Source organism: Symphalangus syndactylus, chromosome 10 (genome assembly GCF_028878055.3).
Source record: "Symphalangus syndactylus isolate Jambi chromosome 10, NHGRI_mSymSyn1-v2.1_pri, whole genome shotgun sequence".
Taxonomy (NCBI): Eukaryota; Metazoa; Chordata; class Mammalia; order Primates; family Hylobatidae; genus Symphalangus; species Symphalangus syndactylus.
The window spans coordinates 86,162,079-86,174,954 of record NC_072432.2 but is presented as its reverse complement, the minus strand read 5'-3'; the positions used below and the strand labels follow the sequence as shown (position 1 = coordinate 86,174,954).

Sequence of the window (12,876 nt, the reverse complement as noted above, 5' to 3'; positions counted from 1 at the left end):
TATGGCTCCCATAATCCCCACATGTAGCGGGAGGGACCTGGTGGGAGGTGGTTTAGTCATGGGGGCGGTTACACTCATGCTGTTCTCATGACAGTGGGAAAGTTCTTATGAGATCCGATGGTTTTACAAGCAGCTTCCCCCCTTTTACTCAGCACTTCTCCTTGATGCTGCTGTGAAGAAGAGCATGTTTGCTTCTCCTTCTGCCATAATTGTAAGTTTCCTGAGGCTTCCCCAACCCTGTGGAACTGTGAGTCAATTAAACCTCTTTTCTTTATAAATTACTCAGTCTCGGGAATGTCTTTATTAGTAGCATGAGAACGGACTAATGCAACCCCTTAACCCATAAAAAAAAAAAAAAGATTGTCATTCTCCATAAGATGTACTGTACAAAAAGGAAGAGTAGTAATTCTGAAAAAGAGATCATACACAGCACAAAGGTGGCTCTGTAATTAAGCGAAAACACTATACTCTGTACCTCCTCTGTGCAAGGCACAGTGTACCTGGGGTGATAGGATTTGTTCTCAAGGGTCCTGTGACCCCAATGTAGACTGAGAGACAGGGGAAAGCAGGAGTTATGGAGGGACTGGGGAAAGTAGGGACACTAGGATCACTCTCTCTCTTTCCCTTGCTCCACTTTCGACTAAATTTTGGGGAATGAAACATCCAGGAGAAAATGCTTGCTGAGCTGGGTTCTCCTTGGGGGTAGTGAGCAGAGATTTTAGAAGTGCTGTTTTCTTAACCTCTTCACTCTTGAGACTTTGTGATTGTTCTGTGCTACACTGGGAATGTTAGAAATCTTTTTTTTTTTTTTTTTTTTTTTTAAGGTATGTAGGTGAACATTTATTTAGCAAGAGAAAAGAAACTATGATTTAAAATACAGAAAAGTAACAGCAAACACATCACATAATCCAGGAAAAGAACATAAATGCTTTTATTAATTGCCTGACCTACCTCTTTGATATTCATTTCTTACATTTTTTTGGTTGCATTCTCTCTGATTATCTTTTCATATAACAACAATTTTGAAATAACATTTTCTATGAAAATGTGATAGTTATCAAGCTATTGTCTCTCAATTCCAAACCGTCTCTTCTAGACTCAGTTCTGTGATGCTGGGCTGAGACTCTGAAAACCACTTCTGTGCTTTGCCAGCTAGGTCCGTTAGACTCTGCCGATAGGGGGCACTAGAGGGAGACCGGAAGGCAGGAAGAACAGGCAGGAACTTGCTTCTTCTGTTTATTTGCAATTCCTGCCACCATCACCCTGACGATGGCCTCTCACCACTTGAAGCTGCCCCTCCTCTAGACTTTTAAGTCATAGGATTTAATAAATTACCTTTCTTTTTTTTCAAGCTCAAAGTGGCATTTTATTTAGTAAACTATCAGTATGCATAATGCTATAATAGTAACAGAAGCTGATTAAGTCTACAAACAAAACACGACAAATCTTGAACACTGACAAAAACAGGTACAGATATTAACAGAAAAGATGAGATAATGAACATTATAAAAATTTATTCTAAAATACCTTTATTCCACTAAAACAGTGTAGTAGAGGATGAGAGGGACACTCTGGTTTAATATTTTATCTAAAAGCATTAAGATTTTTTAAAAAGACATAAAATGGGAAAAAAGGAGAGGGGCAAGAATCAGGGGCTAGAAAGGCAGAAAAAAAAATTACCTTTCTTGTTTAAGCTTTTTAGAACTTTTTTCTTTATCTATTTTTAATTGTAACCAAAAGCATACTAAATGATGTAAATATTAATTCATAGAGAAGTTGATAGGTTTTCCTACTTGAATGGGAATATGGGGAAAAAAAAACCCTCTAAATTTTCTACTGAAAGAACTAAGTAAAGAACAACTGGATTACATTGTGTATTCAGAGAGCACAATTTGGTAAAGACTTTCTCAGGCACGAAACTACTTGTGCCTTCTTAATAAAAAAAATTTCCAGTTAAGTTTCTAACGAGGAGAACCTTTGGTTTCTGTCTCTTAGCCTCTTAGTTTGGACCATTTTGTGCCCTAAATCATGTCACTGAAATCTGGTTAGAATGAACTGCTTGGCAATGACTTCTTAGATGGGAACCCTCTGACTTTCATGAAATTTTCTACTCAGCCAGGAATGACTCACTTCTCAGCAAAGGACCCTGTAGAAGGTGGTGATAGTGGAGACAGATGTGGTTTCTCTGGTGCCCTACTCAAAGATTCTCTCGCATGCTAGGAAGGGCCAGAGGAGAGATTAGCCATATAATTTGTCTCCATATTAAGCGGGTAAACCATAGTACTTTAGTTTTCCTAATCAAACACTCTCTGCCAGTTCACCTTTTTGGAAGATTGGGAGAGGAATTAAAAACTCAGAAAAATTTGTTGTTTCCTTTTCTTGCTGATCATTTATTTATTGCTTATATCACATCCGGTGTGGGTTGTCAATAGGAGATCTGTGCCCTGCCCAATCATTCAGAGACCCAGGTTCCTGCTACACCAGGGGTCCCCAACTCCAGGCCATGGACCACTACTGGTTTGTGGCCTGTTAGGAACCGGGCCACACAGTAGGAGGTGAGCAGTGGGTGAATGAGTGAAGCTTCATTAGTATTTACAGTTGCTTCCCATCACTTGCATTACCGCCTGAGTTCCGCCTCCTGTCAGATCAGTGATGGCATTAGATTCTCCTAGGATCACAAACCCTATTGTGAACTGTGCATGTGAGGGTTCTAGGTTGCGTGCTCCTTATGCAAATCTAATGTCTGATGGCCTGTCACTGTCTCTGTCTCCCATCACCCATAGACAGGACTGTCTAGTTTCAGGAAAACAAGCTCACCTCTCCCACTGATTCTGTATTATGGTGAGTTATATAATTATTTCATTATATATCACAATGTAATAATAGAAATAAAGTGCATAATAAATGCAATGGGCTTGAATCATCCTGAAACCACACCCCCCCACCCTGCACCACCTGGTGCCTTTCACGAAACAGGTCCTTGGTGACAAAAAGGTTGGGCACCACTGTGCTACACCATTCCCTAGAGCATTAGAATCCTACACTGAAGACTTTACCTCTCATCAGCAGATGATGAATGAGAGAGAGAGTATCAAGGATTTCCAGAGACTTTATGGGTCCAGCCCTAAAGTGATATGTATCACTTCCACCACAGTTCATTGGCCATAACTAGTCACAGTTCTACAAAGGAACCTGGAAAAAGTAGTCTAACTGTTTGCTCCAGAAGAAAAGGCAATGGAGTTTTGGGAATACACAGGATGGTCTCTGCCATAGACACACTGTTAAGTTTTGATTGGAACATTAATGTAAATATTTCCTTAACAACTGGCAAGCTGCAGGTTGTAGGTAAAAGATTATCAAACCCTTTTCCCTTCTGCATAAGAATTTAACCTTTGGTTAACTTTTTATCTCTGTTTCCCTGGAAACCTGATAAAGGAAGAATGTCAAACTATGCAGCCAGGCAAGATTGCTTATGACAAAAATGACCCCTGGTTGGTAAACTGCATTAAACTGGAAGAACTATAAAAATTTGATAGAAAGCCAGAGCTTTGGGCTTCTCTGAGTATAATGATTCTTGAATAATAATTGGACATGTCCCTTGGAGGAGTGCTGGAAGCTATGTCTGTGGAGTTCTTACAGAGAAATTAGCTCCTTACGGGATATGAGGTTTTTAAGCCAGGGGACTTGTGTATTCATCCCATGCGAATCTAGCTCTCTCACTCCTGAGCTGTCACCTTGAAACCAGTCCAAGTAACTCCTCAGTAGCTGCGTGGACTGCTTCAAGCTTCATGGATGGTCATAGGGACTACTCCAAGGAAGAAAAATGCCTGATGCTCCCTTGATGGGGAGCTACGTTCCTGTCTCAGGCACACTTGTGTCAAGTGGGAGCCATGACCACAGAGCTGACTTATTTGTTAGATACAAACATAAAGTGCCTTGGGCCCACATTACTTTTGAGGGCCCATGAAAATGCATTTTTTTTAAAATCAGAAGAAAAAATACTTTAAGGTGAAAGTGATGTTTTGATATGTAATATTTATGTATTTATTTTTACACCAATGCAATTGTACCATATGCTTTTTACTATTTTTTATTTTTACGAAAAAAGGGGCCCATGAAGGTCATATCGTGGCCCTGTATGAGAGCCTCATGAGGCTGGCCTGATAGCTTGGTAGAGCTTAAAGAGACCCCTTGATGGCTGATACACATGGAATAGTTGAAGTTTCAAAAAATGAATCTTTAAAAAAATACCACATTTAAGTAAAATATGATAACTAAAATACTTGTGTCAATGTCTCTGGTTACTCTGTTGGGGTGAACACACTGTGTGGCGGATCTGGAAGATTCTTTTGTTGACTTGAATGTTAGCTCTTCAGGAAAAGCAGTGAGTATAGCAGCAGTTCCTGACATAACATATAATAAGTCAGATACAATCTTGAGAAACTAGTGTAAAAACCGGGCTTACTGGGAGGATATTCATTTTGTTTCAACCCAAGACAGCACAGAAAAACATCTGTTCAAAATTGCCCATGGCTTCGACTAATCCATGGCTCCTTTATTTTTATTTTTTGCTACACGATGACTGTTTTTTCTCCTTTCATCTTCTTAAAGGAAACAATTTATTTGTAGATTTTAAAATGGTTCATTTGTCTGTCTGTTCATCCGTCCATCCATCCATCCATCCACCCATGCTTCAATCCAGAAGCAGATTAGTTTTTAAAAATTTGAGTATAGCCCCTTCAATTCAATATGAGGAAGGTGAAGCCCAAACATATTAACATGTTTGCTTGAGTTCACACAGCCAATTAGAAGCAGACTCAGGACAGAGCCAAGTTTCCTGGCCTTCAGTTTAGTCCTACCCCATGCTGATTCCTTCAGAAAGGATGCTAGCAGCTCTGTTAGAAAGAATCAAGAGGAGGAATAGAACTTAGCACTTGGAAAAGAACAACTGAAGGCCAGGGCTGGGGACTGTTGACAAGAGGCGAGGCATACAGCCTGTTCAGAGAGCCATATTTCATTGGGCACAAGATGAATCAAGCCTCCTCAGGCACTGCTGGTTCGAAATGCTCTTGTTCAACATGCCAGAGGCACAAAGTACAGTATGCGTCTGTGGAAGGTTTTCTGCAGCTCGGCCCTGCTCTTCAAGATGCATGCCAAGGCAAGCCATGCGAGAGCCATACAGTATTTTGTCTGAAAGCCCCATATAAGCTCCCTGCCCTGAGACATCTGCCTAATATCCTCCTGGTGTCGCAGCTGAGGAATGGCATCACATCAGACACTGTGGCATTTAATGGGGAGATTAAGGCTCTCATTAAACTGAGCATTTGCAGTAAGAAACGGAAGGGTAAGAAGACTTTCTGTGGCCGGGCGCAGTAGCTCATGCCTGTAATCCCAGCACTTTGGGAGGCCAAGGCGGGCAGATCACCTGAAGTCAGGAGTTCAAGACCAGCCTGGCCAACATGGTGAAACCCTGTCTCTACTAAAAATACAAAAACAATGTAGCTGGGCATGATGGCGTGCACCTGTAGTCCCAGCTACTTGGGAGGCTGAGGCATGAGAATCGCTTGAACCTGGGAGGCAGAGGTTGCAGTGAGCCGAGATTGCGCCACTACACTACAGCTTCTGCGACAGAGTGAGACTCTGTCTCAAAAACAAAACAAAACAAAACAAAAAAACCACTTTCTGCACAGGCACAGTTGGGGGCTTAGGTTTCTAGTCAACAGAAGCGACCAACAAACACATCCTTTTAAAACAAATGGGTGTCAGCAATAAACCTTCTGCTGCACAGCAGCTAACAGGACACTCAGCTTTTGAAAGACACCCTTTCTGTGTAGCCCATGTCCTAACAATGGAAAAGATAAAATGTTGCAAAAGAAGACAAAGGAAGGCCTCTTTTGTTCTTTACTGTTACAATGGCTGTGATAGCAAATGCTTACATAGTGCTGTCTAGGTGTCAGATATTATTCTAAGAAGTTTTTTGTTTTTTGTTTTTGAGAAGGGGTATCAGGCTAGAGTACAGTAGCAAAATAATAGCTCACTACAGCCTAGAACTCCTGGGTTTAAGTGATCCTTTTGTCTTAGCCTCCCTAGTAGCTGGGATTACAGATGCCTGCCACCACACCCACCTAATTTTTTTAAATTTAAGAATTTTTTTTAGAGATGGAGTCTTGCTGTGTTTCCCAGGCTGGTCTTGAACTCCTAGCCTTAAGTTATTCTTTCACCTCAGCCTCCCCAGTAGCTGGGATTACAGGTGTGAACCACTGCACTCAGCATGTTCTAAGAGTTTTATATGTATTAATTCACCAAATCATTAGAGCATTTTTACAAGAGAGCAACTATTATTAGCTCCTTCTTACAGAGTAGGAACCAGGCACAGAGATGTGAAGTTGCCTGCCCAAGGTCACATAGTTAGAGGGGACAGCTGGGCTATGAACCCCGATGCTATGGCTTGAAAATCTGTCCTGTTATCCTCTGTGCTAAGTTCCCTCTCACTAAGAATTAAAAATGTAAGAGATGCCATTCTAGATAACATGCACAATCTAGGATCCATCTAGCCATCCATCTACCCACCCACTAGGTGGCAAGCACTGAGCTGGCCCATGCAGACACCATGGTGATCAAAGACAGGTGCTGTCTCCAGCCTTGGTGACATGTTCTTTAAGTCAAGAGCTTCTGTGGTTGCCTCTCGATCCCCATTGCCCCCACTCTCCAGGCTGTGAAAATGTCCTGGCTGTCCTGGAGGGCCAGGCCTGTGGTGATGTTCTGGGATTTATTTCTGGAGGTCTAGTCCGATCCCACTCCTCTGACCCCTATAGAGATTTTATATGCTCGATGTAACGCAGCTGGGACACCTTCTCCTTAAAGTGACTAGATGGTGTCTGCTTTCTGCATCTGAACTGTGATTGACACCTTTTCCTAACGGGTTAATGGGTAAAGATTAAAATAAGAGGTGCCTCTAGTTCTAGCAAGGGAAACAGGAGTGGCTCTGAGACAGTGCACGCGCATCACAGCAGGATGCAGGGCCACTGCGGGGGAAGGTGGGGCCAGTGGGGGCCCAAGGCCTAGATCCTAATATGCAGCATAGGTCAGACGTGGAACAGGAATCCAGCGCCAGGCCAGCTAGTGCTCTCCCACATGGCCGAGGAGCCCAGGATATCTCAATCAGATTCTGTCTGGAGACAGCATGGAGCTGGGTAGAAAGCATAGATTTCTTCTGGAGCCACAGGGCTGAGGACCAAATTGGGAGATGAGATGAACAGAAGATTGTTTAGCCAAGGACTATTTTTCAAAACCAGACACACAGCTGGACTCTGAGTCTAGTCTGGACACTTGTACTTTCCTATGTATGCATATTTTGTGTCCCAATAAATCCCCTGATCTGTAATAAAGATATATGTATTGTACTTAAGATGCACCTAACAAATATTTATTAAGCATCCACTATGTGACAGATGCCACTCTAGGTACTGGGGATATGGCAGTGAACAAAACACATAAAAATCCCTGTTGTCACAAGGCTTACATCTGTAATTTAAAAATATTTTAAATTTGAAAAACATTGAAAAACTCAGAGGTAAAAATCACCCATAATCCCATTAAAAAGTGTCACGTGTATAGAATATGTAAAAATAAAGCAAGATTTCTCCTTATCCATCCAATCCTACCCATCCACCATAAGGTAACCATCATACATTTTTCCTAAATTTTAAAGACATTAAATATACATACCTATGAAATATTTATTTTATTCTATTTTTACAAAAATAGAATGATGCTTTACAGAATGACCTACACGTCCCCCCACTGCCACCCAATTGATCATGGACCTCTGTTTCAGTTGAGCTCCCCAAGAAGTGGACCCTGGGCCAAGGATTCAAACACACACCCTGCTCAGCATATCTAGGTCGATTCCATTCATTGTAATGCTTGCACAGCATTTCACCACGTGTCTGTATCATTATTTATTTAATCCCCCCAACGTACACACATTACCCTACCTCCACCCCACTTCCCACTCACTGACACTTAGGATTGTTGGGAGTGTGCTGATGTTATTGACTATTGTAAGGGGGGACATATGCAACAAAGGGAAACTCCATTTTCCAAAGGCCATGGCCTCAAGACAGGGTTCTGAGGGCTGGAGAAATGACAGTGTTGGCAGCAGGGAGATAAGGTCTAAGGAACTTATCATTGTCCTTTTCACGTGCAAGATATATAGCTAATACATGTTTACGTGAAGTTGGCCAAATCAGTCACCCGGATGACATAAAATGGAAAAGACCTCATTCATTCAGTGGTTTATTTTCTCTTTGCCAACTACACCAGCCACTTGCTTCTTGACATTTTTGGTCTCAATGTCATCATTTATCACTAGTTCTAGCATGTCTTTTGGAACTAGTCCACATTATAGTATTTAAGATTGCTGATTTTTTAAAATGACAAAACTACGTATGATTATCTGAGTGATTTTATCTGTATTTTGTCGCCATGGCATTCTCAGATCTTTGAGTAAAGGATGAAAATCTTTATGTTTCTAAGAACAGTGACAGTTTCTAAGGTCTTCAGTATCTTGGTAGGATTTCAGATGATCATCAGCACCATCAATCAACACTTCTAGAATCTTTATGAGAACCATATTATAGTCAGGGAGGAGGTTTTGGGCTGGCAGCAAAGATCTGGCATCTGCCCCTGGCCATCTGCATGCCTATGGCACATCACTTGGCCTTCCTGGATCTTGGAATAATAATGCCTCCCTGGCATAACTTGTGGTAATCAAAGGAAAAATCCAATGTAGAAGTGCTCTTCAGGTATCAGCTCTCAAAGAAATACAGGATACTGGAGGAAGAATCTGGATTGTGCTAGGCTGCAGTGGATAACATTAGCTCAAGTCTCCCTTAAAGAGTCAGCACCCTGAAGCTGAACTCCTCCCCACTAACAGCACATTCAGCTCTCCAAAAAGCCTCAACAAATAGAGTTTATTTTACTAAAGGTTTTATGGAGAAATAAATAAGATTCCCCACAGTTAAACTTAGTCATCTTTTCCATCAGAAACATTTGTTCTTCCCTGAGAGCTCATCTTTGGCCACCAGGAACCTTAGTTCTGTGTCTTACCTTGTCCATCAAAGACTCCCCAGCCTCAATGGCTCTAACCTTTCTTTATTCCTTCAGCTTCCCTTTGGGTCTTTCTATGTACTTTCCCCCTCTGAGTTTTTACACAGCAATTACACCTTAATCTTGATACCATCTTCTTACTCAATGGTCAAAAAACATTCTTCTTAGGTCCTCCTGCCCTCCTTTGAAAGCAGTGGAGGAATTTTAAATAACACATATTTTCATCACAAACTTTTTCCCTTGTTCTAACATTATTAGGTGCTTTTCATTATTCTACTCATTCAAAATGTTTACAGACTGGTTAGATCCAGAAACTTGGGAATCCTCTAAGGCCAGCCCCTCATTTGGTACCTGTAGTCATTGGCTCCCAGAAGAGAGAAGGGACTTGCAGAAGGCTATAGAATCAGCCTGCAACAGACTCACAGTTAGAAAGCCGTGGCTGACTCCCAACTCAGTGCCCATCCCACCGTATCAAGCCTGGGGCATAAATGAATTGAGAGGCTTTCAGATTCTGTGGGACCCAAAACTCTGAACTAAAAGAGAACTTGGAGATCATCTAGAACAAACCTTTGATTTTAGGGAGGTTAAAAGGGAACCTTTTCTTGTAGTTATAGACTCTGAATCCTGGAAGTACAACAGATTAGAAGGTTACTTTAAAACGTATATACTTGCCTGGTGGGTATGATTTCCAGGAACATATACAGACTTAAACTGTTTCAGGAGACTCCGAGCTCCAGCAATATCCCGAAGTGAAGTAAACAGTTCATCCACAGCAATTTTGGATTTGTGAAATGTCAGGTTAATTGAAGAGTCCCAGTCTGAAAAAATCCAGAGATATTTTCTTGAGTGAGTAAATCTTTAAGTTTTCATCATGACAGCTTGAGCTCGATGTAATGTAGTTGGGAGATTTTATTGTTTTTCTTTATTATTATTATTATTATTGCTGTTTTTTACCCTGTTTTCCCCTGGCTGTTTACCAACTGGGCTGTTTCAATCGTCCATGAGCAACGAAGCAAATTAAGTATAAATGCCTTTGACAGAAGTGGAACTCAAAACTGCCTGGGATTGCAGCCACTGGCTTCCATCCCTAGACTGCAGATATTTCACAGAAAGCAAGCTCCTAGGGCCCATAATCCTCGGAACACAACTTTGGGAAAATACGAGGAGACACAAAGGAAAATACGAGAGACTGTTATGATCAAACTCGCTTGCTTGAATCCCACCAATAGTTTCCAGAAAGCAGGACAGCAAGAATGAGAAAGATCACAGTGTTGTTCCAGGGACAGAACTCACTGCAATGGGCATCTGTCTAATGCGCTAACAAAGCACGTGGCACATTTCAGAGGGTGGCCATTCAAAGCTGATCAAACATGGGGGACTTAACAAGAAGACAGTTTTCTGCAACCTTCTGTTTCTTTTTCAAACTCAGAAGAACGTATCTCTGCTTTGTTAGAAGCTCATTCAGAAGAGACATGATCATGGAAAGTTAAAAAAATAGGAAAAGATTAAAAATATGTCTTCTTACCTCTTTCAAATACATCGGCTACATTAACTCATTAATCGTCACATCATCCGTATGAGGCAGGAACTACTGTCTTCTCCATTTTAAGAATAAGGGGACTGAGGTGCAGGTTAAGTAACACCCCTGAAAGCAGTTGTGTCAAGGATTGCCAAGGCCCTGCCCATACCCGTTCGGTCACCCTGGGTGTCCCCTGTGGGAGTGGTAAAGTTTCTGTGTATTCTGACTGCTTCCTACCTCAGTACCTGCATGTCAGGCAGTCAGTCTGTCTGTCTCTCTCTGCCTCTGCCTCTTCTTGTCTAAGGGCTTTCTCTGATGTAGAAGCATGTTCGGCTTGTGTATGGGGCAGGCTGGGAGTGCTGGGGCGTCAACACTCATGGAAATAGTCCCATTCTCTCTTCCCATGGAGGAGTAATTCTGAGTTGTGGTCTGCACAGCCTTTCCAAGGGGCCCCAGAAGGATGAAGCCCCCATTGCCCACAACATCAACTCACCCATTAATACCCCTATTAGTGGCTTTCCTTCCTCCCCCATCTCACTTCCCTACCTCCTGACTGTGCTTTGGGATATCTTTCCAAATTCAGTATTCGCACCCACATCCTTGTCTCCAGACAGTAGTGATTTGAAGACAGGTCTGGCTTTATTTTTTTAGTAACGGCTTTGTTGAGATATAATTCATATACTATATGGTTACCCATTTAAAGTATACAATTCAAAGCTTTTAGTATATTCTGAGTTTAACAACCATCATCACCACCACAATTTTAGAACACTGTGTCACCCCAACAAGAAATCCCATACCTGTTAGCAGTCACCCCCGATTTCTGCCCCCTCCAGCCCCTGGCAATCCCTAATGTGCTTGTCTCTATGGATTTACCTATTCTGGACATTTCATACAAACAGAATGACAGAATATGTAGTCTTTTGTGACTGGCTTCTTTCACTTACCATAATATTTTCAGGATTCATCCAAGTTGTAGCATTAGTACTTCATTTCTTATTGCCTACTAATATTTCATTGTATATAGAATATTCATGTATATGGAATGTGGAAATAGCATATTTTATATATCAACTCATCGGTTAATGGACATTTGGGTTGTTTTTGCCTTTTGGTTATCATGAGTAATGCTGCTAGTTTTACATGTACATGTTTTTGTGTGGACATACATTTTCATTTCTCTTGGGTATATACCTAGGAGTAGAACAGCTGGTCATATGGTAACTTTATGTTTAACCTTTTGAGGAAGTGCTAGGCTGTTTTCCAAACTGATTGCACTATTTTACATTCCCACCAGCAGTGTAAGAGGATTTCAATTTCTCTACATCCTAACCAATGCTTATTATTAGCTATCTTCTTAATTATAGCTATCCTAGTAGATGTAAAGTGAGGATACACGTGTTGAAGAGAAATAGTTTTTAGGGAGTAGAGGTAGATTCAAACAAGCTTAAACTAAAATGGAATGAATCTAACATACACAGAAGCATCCAAAAGAATCCAGCTGCATCAGACACAGCGAGGTGGCATGTGAGAAGCTGAGCCTGTACTCTCAGTCACTGTGTGACATTGTATGTAATAACTCTTAAAGGATGGGCAAAAGCCTCTGATTAATCTTCATCTCCTGGTTTCCAGAAATGTCCAAACCATTGCCATTAAAAAAAAATCAGGCGGGACGTGGTGGCTCACACCTGTAATCCCAGCACTTTGGAAGGCTGGGGCGGGTGGATCACTTGAGGTCAGGAGTTCGAGACCAGCCTGGCCAACGTGGTGAAACCCTGTCTCTACAAAAAATACAAAAATTAGCTGGACATGGTGGCAGGCCACCTATAATCTCACCTACTTCGGAGGCTGAGGAATGAGAATTGCTTGAGCCCAGGAAGTGGAGGTTGCAGTGAGCTGAGATCGTGCCACAGCACTCCAGCCTGGGTGACACAGTGAGACTGCATCTCAAATAAATAAATAAATAAATAAATACACAAACAAATAAATGAAAGTGTGGTCAAGCTCAGTGAGAAGACGCCTCCTCACGTCAGTGGACCCTACACACATGGGATTCATAGACTGCAGGGGATTGGGGGGTAGGGGAAGAATGAAGGGATTCAGGAAGTTCATGGGAACTTCCTGGAATTCTATGCCAAGCTTTGAGGAAAGAAGAAAATGTGTAGTTTTATGGGGAGCATGTCTATAATTCCCTCTTGATGTTAAAAGAGTTCATAACCAAGGCAAGTTTAGAGCCACAGGTACAG

The 12,876-nt window shown here is 41.7% G+C and overlaps 1 protein-coding gene across 2 annotated transcripts in view; it reads right to left on the bottom strand.

Moving 5' to 3' along the window:
- Positions 1-12,876, bottom strand: part of SCFD2 (sec1 family domain containing 2) — a 489,317-nt gene that overhangs the window by 26,847 nt on the left and 449,594 nt on the right. For both annotated transcript variants that reach the window (XM_055294679.2, XM_055294680.2), the window contains exon 6: positions 9,784-9,929. In XM_055294679.2, coding sequence (XP_055150654.2) covers positions 9,784-9,929 — 146 coding nt within the window. The remainder of the gene's footprint in view (positions 1-9,783; positions 9,930-12,876) is intronic.